At 39.1% G+C, this 13,324-nt stretch overlaps 1 protein-coding gene across 1 annotated transcript in view; it reads left to right on the top strand.

Annotated features, from left to right (window-relative positions):
• The window catches only part of akt1 (v-akt murine thymoma viral oncogene homolog 1), a 42,378-nt gene extending 29,722 nt beyond the window's left edge, over nucleotides 1-12,656 (top strand). The window contains exons 6-14 of the mRNA XM_044142982.1: nucleotides 806-937; nucleotides 1,075-1,140; nucleotides 1,552-1,620; nucleotides 1,768-1,893; nucleotides 5,203-5,331; nucleotides 9,187-9,401; nucleotides 9,505-9,592; nucleotides 9,726-9,828; nucleotides 10,912-12,656. Of these exons, the coding sequence (XP_043998917.1) occupies nucleotides 806-937; nucleotides 1,075-1,140; nucleotides 1,552-1,620; nucleotides 1,768-1,893; nucleotides 5,203-5,331; nucleotides 9,187-9,401; nucleotides 9,505-9,592; nucleotides 9,726-9,828; nucleotides 10,912-10,991 (1,008 nt within the window). The 3' untranslated portion in view covers nucleotides 10,992-12,656. The remainder of the gene's footprint in view (nucleotides 1-805; nucleotides 938-1,074; nucleotides 1,141-1,551; nucleotides 1,621-1,767; nucleotides 1,894-5,202; nucleotides 5,332-9,186; nucleotides 9,402-9,504; nucleotides 9,593-9,725; nucleotides 9,829-10,911) is intronic.
• The last annotated feature ends 668 nt before the right edge of the window (nucleotides 12,657-13,324 follow it).

Below are 13,324 nucleotides of genomic sequence, written 5' to 3'. Positions count from 1 at the left end.
AAAATGTGGCATGCATTTAATGTTGTCGTGCTTTACTCTATAATACCTCTAAATAAAATGTAGTGCCATAATTAGTCCGTAGAACTTAACTAACAATGCAGGCTTTAGAGATTTGTTAGAGAACATTGATAAACAAGCAGTATTATGTCGTACTAGACCTTGGATATCTAACACCGCAGATTACCTTAAGCTTTACATCCAACACCAGAATCTAATAAAAAATAATCAAAGAGGTCAAGATGCAAAAAAGTTTGAAACATGAATATTTTTGTTGCTTTTGTCCCTAAATGTACTTCTAAAACAGAAGTCAGCCCTGTGGTAATTCTAAGTCTCTCCCCCGCCCCCCCCCCCGCCCCCCCCCACACACACACACACACACACTTCATCCCTCATTTGCTCATGGTGCCCTTCTTCTGACCTGCTCTTCCCTTGATACTCTCACACAACTCCAGCTTTGCTTCCCCATTCCAACCTTCTGGTCGAAGGCATCAGCCAGGGGTGGCTTGGCACCCAACCCCCCTTTCCCCTTCAAGGCCACGGGATTGGATGTCGTCCCCCACCTCCCCACACACAGATGCATACACACCCATTCACAACATTCTCCTCGGGGTCAGAGGTTAACCAAGTCCCAACCACATTTAGGCCAAACCATTAGTGGAGTGGAAATTGCTTAGTGGGTAAAATGGTGCCTAAAATGCTTTAGTGCTGTTGTCAATCGGATTGTGTGTCCAAGCTGGTTAGAGCTTGAGTTTGCTAATTCTCCTGTTCGTAACCAGATACCACTTTGTCTTTTCTGGCCTTCCAGACTATGCATGACTTTGAATACCTCAAACTCCTGGGAAAAGGCACTTTTGGCAAAGTTATTCTGGTAAAGGAGAAGGCCACAGGACGCTACTATGCCATGAAGATCCTAAAGAAGGAGGTGATCGTAGCAAAAGTGAGTGGTTGCCAATTTGCAAGTAACGGGTGAAAAACACTTAGGTTTTGGAGTTCAGTGGCGCAGTGACTGATACCTAAATAGTTAGCTATTGTAAGACTTAGACAAACACTCTTTGTGCTTTTCTTTTTTTGCAGGATGAAGTGGCACACACACTCACAGAAAACAGGGTCCTCCAGAATTCAAAGCATCCGTTCCTGACTGTAAAGAAGCCCCTCTGAACCTTTCTTTAACCCAAAAAAGGCCTTTTTTTACTCAAGCAACCATTTATTCAGAATGGCAACAATCTAAACAGAAAAAAACAAGCAGTTTTTATAGTAACACTGTCTGTTTTGGGCTTTTTAAAAAATCTGTGGGTTTTGGTTTGGAAATATTGTGAAAATAGTAAACTATATTTTGTTATCGACTCTGAACATGCTGTACTATGTGGATTCTATATTTTTTTTTCCAGCATGGTCCTCTTTAGATGTTTGATTTTTTTATTTATGTATTTTTTAGTTTTTGAGAATATTGCTGCAGATGCAGCTATTGCGATTGCATGTTGGTTGTTTAAAGGGCAGCTTCCTCTTGACTAAGCTGATAAGTTCTGCTCTAATCATGCTCTTCTTTTGCAGGGACTGAAATACTCCTTCCAGACTCATGACCGCCTGTGTTTTGTAATGGAGTACGCAAATGGTGGTGAGGTAAGTGACATAACCCGCCCAAACCTTTGTTGTTGCATCAGAGTTTTTCTTACTACTTGGTCACTGATAATTTTTATTTTTTTCTTGCCTTGAGTGCTGGACTGATAAACTTTGTTCTCATTTGAACACCTCTGTCTCCCCCTTCAGCTTTTCTTCCATCTGTCAAGAGACCGGGTATTTTCAGAAGAACGGGCTCGGTTCTATGGTGCAGAGATAGTGTCAGCCCTGGATTACCTTCATGCTGAGAGAAACGTGGTTTATAGAGATCTCAAGGTATCAAGGAAATATGTGGACTTTTCCACTTTTTCTTCCTTTTGTTATTCTATTTTGTAATAGACGAGCACAAAGTAGAGCATAAATGTGGCGGACATTTAAAAACGTGTTTTTTAAAAGTATTCGCAAATAAGAATCCAAATTCTGGCATGCATATGTGTATATACTCCTTTTTAATTTGATACCCCTAAGTGCAATCCAGTTCAATCAGTTGCATTCAGAAGAAAATTAATTTGCAATACCTGTATGTAATTTAATGTCAGCATAGAGGTTTCTGTTTTTTAGTGAACATTAGTAAACAAAACTAAATATGATTAGAGGCTTGCTATGGGATTAGAGTCTCCACAAATTTATCTTCCAGAATTCTGTTCCAGCTATTATTCCAAAAGAGAGACTATATGTCACTTCTGTTAACCTACCAAGACATGCCCCAGTTGGTCACCTGGTCTTAATGGCAACTTCAGATCCAAAGAGCCACATCTTGAGAAGGAGAATTTTTTTTGACAGGTAAACTTAGTCTTTCTCACAAATCTGGCTTTTTAAAAAGTTTGGTGAGAAGAAGGGGCACTGCTGAATCCAAAAAAATCCAGTAGTCTCATTTAAAATAAACCATAAACTATGTAGAGGCACAGCAAGTACTCTGAAAAAGGTGCTCTGTTTGGATGAGACTGGATTTCACATTTTTTACCTACACATATAATACTACATGGTAGAAAATGAACTCTATACATACACAACATCCATACAGTGAAACAGAGTGGTTTTCTCTTTTCTCTCTCTTTCTGTCCAAACTGTCCTTTAGTCCAACACATTGCCTCAACTAGCTCTTGTTTTCAGAGACTTCATAATTAATTTATTTTATTTTATTTTTTTCAATCTATTTTGGATATTTAAAATATCTTCCAGTTCCAGTGTTAAATGTTTATTAGAGAATTTAAAGTTTATTGGTCTTTGAGAGTGTGTTTTTGAATCTTTGTCGTTACAATTACCAATACATCATCTAAAAATGAACTCAAAATGACACTATTATCTCTATCACAATAACTTATGGAACAATTTGTGAAGTATTCCTGCAAAGTATTAACCAAGCTGACTATATGGGCACAGCGCTTTTCAGAGATTTTTATTTGTAGAAAAATTTTAAAAGCATTACCTTTTCTTCAACTTCACTTTATGCTTTATTTTGTGTTAGTTATGTAAGAGCCTAATAAAAGACATTGAAGTGTGTGGTTATAACATAGCAAAATATTGAAGGGGTTTGAATACTTTTGGGAGGTTTGTGCTCATCCAGAGCTGTGGCAGTGGACAGGCCTTATTGATCTGCATCCCCCACATCAGCCTCTAGACATCGCTGCAGCTGGAGAAGAGTCTGGTCCGACCGTTACTGCAGTGAGACAGAAATAACCAGAGCTGCCTCTAATAGCGCACATGCAGAGCCCATTATGTGGTATTTGTCCACTTTGCAATTTATATTGTTTTGTAAATTGACACTGCAGTTGAGCAGGTTTTTTTTTTTTTTTTTTGGCCAAAAGGAAACGACTAACCATCCATCATTACAGCTGTAGTTGCGCCGTATTGATGGGCATGTTTGGATTCAGGAATGCAATCAGTGCTGCAGTGGGCATCTCAAGCCGTACTTCTTCCAGCTGATAAAACTATACCAGCCAGGTCAGCACAGCGCAGCTCTCCCTCCTTCCTTCCCTCCCTTGGGTTTACGAGGCAGGCTCCCAGCCTGCGAGGGTTCTCCAGAAAATGCCAGGGTAGCAGGATTGGAGGATGTGCTGACTCTGGCCGGCCGCTGCTGGCCACGTGTGAGCTACAGCTGCTGGGCGACTTTAACAGGAAGAGAAAGAGGGGGGAGTTAAACCCCGAGTCATGACACCAAATAATCAACATTCATATAGGTTGTAGCTCTGATTATCTTTACATGCTGTCATAAAACAAAGTTCAATGTTTAAGTATTAATACCTCTGTACGTTTTTGTGTGTTGTTACATTGCAGCTGTAAACTTTTTTTCTATTGGGATGATTTTGTGATAGAGACAAACAAAGTACTTTGAAGTTGTGAAGTTAATGTAAAATGATGTACAAGTTTTCAAATATATATATTTTAGCACTTTGTTTTAGCATCCAGTGATTAACATTTTCTCAATTATATTATTCAAATATTTTTTTTTAAATATAGCCCATTTACTCTTCCCCCTGAATGAAATCCAGTGCAACCACTTGCTTTCAAAAGTCTCTTATTTAGTAGGAGTCCAATAAAATGTTAAAAAAGGGATTCTACAGAGCTTTTTTTGCAAAAAATTGAAAAAAAGATTACTTTTTTATGTGGAGGAAACATTGTAGAACATTGTGGTGGCAGCATCATGCTGCTGTTTTTTATCAGCTTGGAGAGAGAAACTCGGAGAGTCAGAACTGCAGAGGGGTGGTTTGGATAAAAACATGCTAATATTTCAGAAATGCATTGAATACTTTTGCATGACACAACACTGGTTGAGCAGCAGGAGTGTTTGTTTTTCTACAGAAATTATTTGATCCAAAACTTCCCCTCACTCACACGTGACAATGTTTTTCAATTTGATTTGCAAAACTGAGGAAATAAAAATGACATCCTCTTTTTTTTATTTTTTTCACGTCAAACAGGGAAGAAAGATGGAGCAAGCTGGTGACTGGCTAATTTTCTTTCACCCAAATATTCTTATGATTAATTATACCTTGTTTTATTAAACATCCAATGCCAGAGTGAAATAAGGAGAAAATGTGTTGACTGTTACCTGTGGGAAATATGAAGAGCAATTCCTCTTTGCATACATTAAACCCTTTGAGGTGAATTTATTCATTATCAAGCAACTAGGAAAACTGAAATAAAAAGTATATAATTGGTTTTATATGCTAATAGGTTTGAAGTGTCAAAGGTCTCAAAATTCAGTGAACACACGTTCTAAATTTAAAAACATGAAAATGAGTAAAATAAACAAATTCATTTGTTATTTAAATGTTTCAATAATTTTTTTACGCAGTACATTTTTAAATGATTTATTATACTGTGAAAACATAATATTTTAACAGGTTTTTTATTCTTACTCTAGAATGTTTAGTGATTTATTTTGTTTGAAGGGGACTTGACTAGATGACTATGGTTCAAGTTAACCCTAACCAGCAGTAGCACAGGAAATGTATATAAAAAGAAACAGAAAAAAAATAAATAAATAAATAAAAAATTTAACACACAGGACTCCAACATGTCCTCCATTTCAATAAAAAAATGGTGACTTTTATATGTGTTTATGTGTTTTTGTTTCTACAGCTGGAAAACCTCATGCTGGATAAAGACGGACACATAAAGATCACAGATTTTGGTCTCTGTAAGGAGGGGATCAAAGACGGAGCCACTATGAAAACATTCTGCGGGACGCCAGAGTACCTCGCACCTGAGGTAAACATGACAGTGCAACACTTTACCTGGAATCGGGATTTAAAGTCTCTTAATATCTTTCTGAAGCCAATTGCAGATCTATGAATAGAAATCAAATAATTTTTATACACTTCATTTTCACCATCAGGTTTTTCTCCTGGAGGGAATCCAAAGTTCTGATCTTAGACCTCTGTTATTTTCTCCCTACCTGCTTCCACTTGGCTAAATGTTGTTGAAACACAATATTTCTTTTCATCTGCAGGCAAACGGCTGTCGAATATATTGCGCATTAAAGTGCATGGGCACATGCTGTGTCCAGCCTCTCATCCAAAGTTGGATGACACCAATTGTCTTAGATTTTAATGAGACGTCGACCTTTTTTATTGTTCACAGTGAAGAAAAATGCTTGATAACAAATTTAAGTGTTAAAATACAGATCCCGATTAAAAACTGATTAGATTAGGACATGATTAGATCTGGCTGGATCTAATCATGTCTTGATTTTTTTGCGCCTGTAAGGCGATTGGCAAAATCAAGCCAACTTTTATCAAGAAGAACCCTAGATACACAGATCCATGTTTTTATAACCTACTATTATGACCTCCTGTTTGTGGTCAGTCAAATGTTTCTGCTGCTCACCAGGTACAAATTTTTGCTTTTTTTCCTTTTAGCATTTTATCTTGGTCAATGTTGTTGTTTTTTTTAAAGTGCTTTATAAAGTATTACAGTGTGAATCCTAATGATGAATGCTGCCCATAAACACAGGGTTTTATAGAGTCCACCAGTCCGCTAACAAAAATACTCCATTTATTTGTGGATCTCATTGTACGATATGGAAGCATTTGAAGAAAAGAGCAGCTGCCCCAAAATGCCTCTCTAATCTCCAGCTGAAGTTGAGTTAATGAGTGTGCAGTGTGCCCAGGGCAGGGCAGCCTGCTCTCATATTTGCCGTGTCTTGAGGTGTGTGGCTTCTCGCTGTTGCGTGCAGGTATGACAAGTGTTGCAGGTGTAACCTGATATGCTGTATTGTACATGTGTTCAAAGTGTGTTCTCCTCACCTGTTGTCATAAAAATGCTTTCCGGAATAAGGGTGTCCATGTTGACACAGTTGTCGTACCGTTGTTTTTGGACTGCGATTGGAATTTTGTGTTTGAAGGAGAAGGTGTTTTCGCCGGCTGGATTTCAGGAAATGTGAACTTCGTCAGGGAAAGCGAGGAAGAGAGAGACCACATGGGTTCCAGCTGTTATGTGGCACCCGGAGAGGCACTGTTTAGGATGGTTCACCTGCACTAAGCACACAATCCCACAAAGCTTCACTCCTCCTCAGGAATATATAAATGTCCTGCAAAAATACTAAAACTCCTTGAAGTTTCTCACATTTTGTCAAACTACTGTTGTGTATTATATTGGGACCTTTTCCCTGAAGCCAGTAAATAAAACCAATTTTCCTCAGAAGTCATCCAGTAAATTCCTCTTCTACAATTTAATTTCAGTATAAATACATCTGTTTTGTGAAGGCCTCAGTCACTGAGCAGATCTGCTCTGTGGGCCAGAAGAAAATCCATTTTGACAGAAAGCTAAAACAAGTCCTGTTTGTAGTTTTTCATAAGGAATTTATCAATCACCTCAAATTTCTGGAAGATTCTTCTGTGAGCAGAACTTGTTTGCATATAGTCAGAATAGTTTTTAAAGAATTCGTTTTTCAACCTCAGTGATATGCTGCTGATAAAATGCATCAAAGTTTGTGAATGCACAATTACAGCATACGTAGCGAGATTAGAAGTAGGAATACTTTTACAAGGCACACTGCCTCATGAACCTTTTCTAAGAAAAAGACAGCAACTTTTTATCTGTTGCAATTATTTCTGGCTTTCTATCCTCATCCGAAGTTTCTCCCAGCCCACTCCAATGACAGCTCCAAACTCACTAGTGGAGCGCTGGTAGACATCAGGGGGCATCGCCATGGTAACAGGGTCGCTGCTGAGCGTCTCAATGGAGTACGGGCCAGGCAGTGTTACAGGTTTTTCTGCAATAAACAATGACCTTGTTGTGTGTGCTGCACAGGAATGCTGTAATGTCTGGGAATATTCCACCCAGAGCTGCAGAGAAAGAGAGGGAGAGATAGGGAGGATAGACTCGGCCTGCAACAGCCTGACCAGTTCTCCAGAGTAAAACGCCGGACAAATTCACTTAGTCACTTTTATTAAACACTTACAGAAAGAAAACTATTATTGGCTGAGGGAATTGGCTGTTAGGGAATGGCCACAAAGAAAAATGTGGACATGTTTAATCTAGCCCCCAACACCAGTCTGTATTCGGCATCTTGAAAGATTAATGGCTGTCAGTGTAGAACAGTGTGATCTGAAAAACAGCAGTAAGGAGACTGTAGCTCCCAAGAATCAGCAGCAAGTGTGTTTTTTTTGTTGTTGTTGTTGTTGTTGTTTTTTTTTTTTTTTAAATCCTCCTCCTTCTTCTCTCTTCCGCTGCCTCTGCTCCTTTGGGGCAGTGTAACAGCATTAGCTTAGGGGCCGGGGCCCAAATAGGCAGGCAAGCAAGCAGGCAGTCCTGGTTACGTATATGAGGGATGAGCTTGGCTCCTGCGCTCCTGGCAGCTTCACAGCTGTGGCGCTCTTCTACATATATGGGGCAGCTGCGGGCCCAGCTGTCGCACGGTGTGAATCACACGACAGCAGCGCTGGAAATAGAGACGGCCCAGTAATCTTAGCCCCACTCCGGCTTCACGTTACCCCCCTCCACTGCCCTCCCGGCCCTTCCCGTCGATCCTCTGCACTCACCGCAGGACCAGATTGAGGGCCCACACAAGACATGCAAGCTGCATGCATGCTCACTCACCAGCAGTCTGGTTCCTTTTACGGACACTTCAGTCCATCTGCAGGACCACCCCTCTCTGGGCCGGTGCACTTTTTGTGTCCTTGTCTAATTCGTTTAATCCACCCTTATCTTTTTACCCAAGTTTCTAATATTAGGTCTGAAATTTGTAGCATCATGCTGCTGAGGGTGTAGGAGAACACACTGTTCTCCTTGTCTTGATTTAACCTTCAACATCCGCCTGGTGAGGTAGAATCCAGTACATGTCCCCAGACACCCTGGAATCTCTCCTCTCTGCAGAGCATTAGTCATGCAACAGGTTACACTGTTCACCAAGCACAACACCAGAGGAGTTGTGCTAATTAGGAAATGTCACAAAAAGTCATCTTATGAAAAGATTATGATTAAATATTTCCCTATCTGTGACTCCAGCTGTGTTAATTGAACAGTTTGCTATCATTTGTTCATGTGAAAGACTTATTTTTTCCTGCTGCTTGTTGATCTGTATGTGTTTGTGTATATGTGGAAGGGTTAGAGGTGATTAAATATGCAAGGCTCCAGGGGAAACTCTATACTTGCTCCTAATGTGAGATGTGAGTCAGTGTTGGCTTGAGCAGCCTGAAAACTTCTGACCAGAGGGGGGAGAAGGTGATGTCGGTGGGGGTTGGTTGGGATTTCCAGACACAGACGTCTTGGTTGAATCAGAAACTGTCATTGCAGAAGTATTTCATCTACTTTTGTGTGCATACATTTTCACCATTTTTCTTTTTTTCCAGTTGCGTTTAGCATTGCAGATTGTGTTATGCATATTCTCTTTTTTTTTTTTATCTGATGATTAACATTACTGTCAAAAAATTGCCTTTCAATGCATTTATCTGCATTTAAAGCAATATAAAGGTGTATTATGCTTTACATTTTATTCTTTAAAATACATTTTAGGTCCATAATGTCTTTAGATGTCTAAAAATCTGAAAAAGTAAGAAGTACAACGCTTCTGATTTAGATCGGTTCTCAACAACTGTATTTTAAATCCTCCCCCTCTCCAAGGTCCTGGAAGACAATGACTACGGCCGCGCTGTGGACTGGTGGGGTCTGGGTGTGGTGATGTATGAGATGATGTGCGGCCGGCTGCCGTTTTACAACCAGGATCACGAGAGGCTGTTTGAGCTCATCCTCATGGAAGACATCCGTTTTCCTCGGACTCTCGGCCCTGAGGCGCGCTCACTGCTCTCCGGTCTCCTTAAGAAGGACCCAATGCAAAGGTCAGTGTGTCCGCTCAGTAAGGTCTCATTTCTAGCTTTTATTTATCTTTACAGTCGCTTGCTTTAAAATGTGACATTAAAGTCCTTGTTTTGGGGTTTCCAGGTTAGGTGGAGGGCCTGATGATGCCAAGGAAATCATGCAGCACAAATTCTTTGCTGGGATAAATTGGCAAGATGTCTATGAAAAGAAGGTGGGGTTGTGAAATATTTATTTTGCCTGTGATTTATGTAAAGCAGAATTGCCTAGAAACGACACTGTCGGAGTGACAACTGTTTCTACGGCGATAAATGGCTGTTGATGTAAGCATGTCTCCTCTCTAACAGCTTGTCCCGCCGTTTAAGCCCCAAGTTACCTCAGAGACGGACACAAGATATTTTGACGAAGAGTTCACAGGACAAATCATCACCATTACGCCACCCGGACAAGGTAGCATCACTTTCAGATGTGAATGACCGTGCTAACAACTTACAAACAGCTCCACTCAATATGTCCAATATGTCACAAAGTCTATCCACATTTTTTTTATCTTTCCACATAATTATCTGCTGTATTTAAAGGGACTTGAGTTACCTTTTTCTAAATATGACTGGAAGTTTACCCGGCTTCATTAGGGACAGTGTGCCCTCTTCAGGACATGCAACATTATTAAAATAGGCCTCGGAAAACATTAAAGCAAGCAGGGAGCTGAGCACTTTGAATGGAAATGATCATTTGGGGCAAATTTTACAAAAGTAAAAACAAAATCTAAATATTAATAAAAAGATAAGTGGATGGATGAATAGATAAGGTTAATAAGTGTTATCTATCAATTTTTAATGCAGATTTTTTGCAGTTTTCATGCTTTCTAAACTTTTCTGATTTTTGTCATGTTAGAAGTCCAAATTACAATTTTTAATCTGTTTTTTGAGATATAAAAAAAAAATCAAGACAATGTAGAACTGAAAGGATACTATTTGTGATCAGGAGTGTCGTACAAACACAAGTGTGTATTCCAGTTATATTTAAGTCTTTGCAAGGTTTCATAACTTTGAGTGGGCCACCGTGTTTTTTTTTTTGGGTGTTTTTTTTATCTTTTTGAGTTCCTGATAGAAGGAACACATGCATTTTGGATATTGTTTAATAATAAACTTTTTTTCTTATACTTCATAAGATCTTTATCTCAGACCCATCTGCTTTGTTCCTAAGTGTTTATGATTCTGTTTGTTCACCAATATTCTCTAACAAACATCTGGAGCCTTACCAGAACAGCTGGATTAATAACGAATAAATTACACCAAAGTGGATTCTGTTTACTAATTAGGGGGCTTCTGAAGGTAATTGTTGTACTGGATTTTATTTAGGAAATCAGAATAAAGGGTGCACAACTAAGTGTTGATCCATTACATAAAATCCCATTAATATAGTAAAATTTTAAAGTTGAAAAATGTGTTACGTTGTCAAACAAATTGTATCTTTAACGAGAACTAACAGATTGGGGGGGTTTTGTTTTTGGTTTTTTTTAATCCCCAGATGACAGCATGGAATCTTTCGACAGCGACCAACGACCCCACTTCCCACAGTTCTCCTACTCCGCCAGTGGGACAGCCTAATATGCAAATCTCAAACATTCCTTCGGTCCCACGTTCATTCCCTCTCTCCATCCGACTGCACTCTCAAAAGGCCCCAGCCTGCTCAGCCTCGTCCTCGCCCAGCATTGTCTGCACAAGCCCCCCGTCGGATGTCTCAGTCTGTGAGCCGTTGTTGTTGTTGTTTTACAGGATGGAGGAAGTGCGAGACAAAAACAAAGATAAACGTGCTTGTTCTTGGTGGCCTTTGAAGACTGACCATGGAGATAACACTACCCTGCATTTCCTGGTTGTTATGCTGTATACAGAGCAGGCATCCGTACTCCATAATGAACGGGGAAATGTAGCTATGCACAAATTGGGCTACTCCCATAGCTCAATGGTTTTTTTTTCTTTTTTTAAGGGGTTGTTTATATCCAATAAAACATCAACCATTTCAAATAGGTTTTAGGCATGCTGTGGACCAAAAACACCATGTAAAACAGAGAGTGTGTTGTTTGTTGAGTGGGTGATTTATTCATGTTTTTCTAGTCTTTTCTGACTTTTTTGGCCTCATAAAGTGAATGTACCGTATCAAATAAAGTTAATCTTCCTTCATACTGATGTGTTGTAACACGTCTAATTCTCCTAAGACTGAAAAGTCCTTTTCGCTTTAAGCTACCCTTGATGCAAAACTGAAACCGATCTGTCATATTACCATTCCACATAATGATATGTCTGAGGAATCAGCAGTGCAATCTAGTCTAACATGATGCGAGCGTGAGTGATCATTCAGTTTCTTTTAAAAATTGCTTGCACATCAGTCAGATCCACCGTTTCCTGTTCAGGCTAATAAAAAGAATCTCCACTCCTGAAGTCGGTGCTTACACTTCCTGGTGCCTTTTCATGTGGATGCTCCTTCTGCTCCAAGCTCTTCTTTTCTCCTTTGGGTTTTTCTTCTGTATACAGTACACTATTGGGTGTTACATTCCACCTGGTGCATATGCTGCAGCCTCAGTGAGGTCATTCAACATAATACACTTTAGGACAACTTTGCAAGCAAACTAGGCTTCAGTTTCATTTGCTTTTTTAGGGGACTTCCACCCCTCTCACTAGCTTCCGAGTTATTTATGAGACCAATGTGGATGAAAAGGAGTTTCACTGTGCCAATGATATGCACTTTGTTGGCCAAAAATGATTGTATTAGGACCCCCTCTATATATGGCTGGTAAAGACTAAATTAGCTTCCTTTTGTAAGATTAATTTGTGTGTTGTGGATACGATTGAAACAAGAAGTTGGTTTGAATCATTTCTTGTGCTGAGGCTAAAACCGACGGTCTTCTTTCAGAAGTTTCCGGAAGCTCTTCAGTATTTTTAGAATGACAGATAATCATTGTCAAAAGTGCATATTTTCATTGAATGTAACGGTTGTTTTATATTGTTTTTTCTTCAGTCGTTTGGAAACCTTTGTTCACTCTTTGAGTCTGTTTGTTACTTATTCCTATGCACACTCCCATCTTGGCTGTCACCTTCTGAAAATAGGGGGGGGAAAAAAAATCATTTTATATTTTTTACTTCAACTTTTTTTGTACCTGCCCCTCTTGTATTCCTGTGACCGAGGACACCAGCTTTAGTAAACAAATAATATAAACTTTGTACACTGTTTTTACATGTTTTCTTCTCAATTGATGAAATAAAAGGTCTTATCAAGTGATTGACTCATTTCTCTTAAGATTACATTCAAAGAAATCCAGAAGGCAAAACATACAAACATGTTAATGAAATCGTGGGCTATTGGAAAACAAACATCTTTTTAGTGCTTGTTTTCATTATTAGAGGTTATTTGTATTTGTGACTAATGTTTTTCCAAAACGTTTTCTATTTGTTTCCTTTATTTTTTTAATTGATATCCATATAAAATTATATTTAAAAAAAAATATTGAGGGAAAAAGGAAATTAAATGTTTTGTAACTATTCTAGACATTATGGACGATGCTATGGCCAGTCATTATCTCTGATAGCAGCCAGTCTGGAAATAAGTCTATAGAAGCCTCTGACTGAAGACTGTTGCAGTATGACGGTCTCATGAATGCTCTGGTGTGCTGTTTGGTCTTATTTCTGGGCACCACAGGTGATATTTCACAGTAACATCCCGAATACCATTAATTGTTGCCAAGGACTTCTAGTCCACCTCATTTGCTTTTCCCGCTCCTCTTTAATCAAAATTCTATGTCCTTTGCAATCATATGTTCATTTACACCCTCCATAAAGAGTGCAAGCTGCAGGAGACTGATGACAAAGAAGTTTGCTGTTTAATGCTCTTCATCAAAGCAAATTAACGGAAGATCGAGAAGAAGGAAAAAGGTACAAGCATGATA

The sequence above is a fragment of the Gambusia affinis genome, linkage group LG16 (genome assembly GCF_019740435.1).
Source record: "Gambusia affinis linkage group LG16, SWU_Gaff_1.0, whole genome shotgun sequence".
In the NCBI taxonomy this organism is placed as follows: Eukaryota; Metazoa; Chordata; class Actinopteri; order Cyprinodontiformes; family Poeciliidae; genus Gambusia; species Gambusia affinis.
The sequence above is the reverse complement of the archived record's forward strand: the minus strand, read 5'-3'. Positions and strand labels throughout refer to the sequence as shown.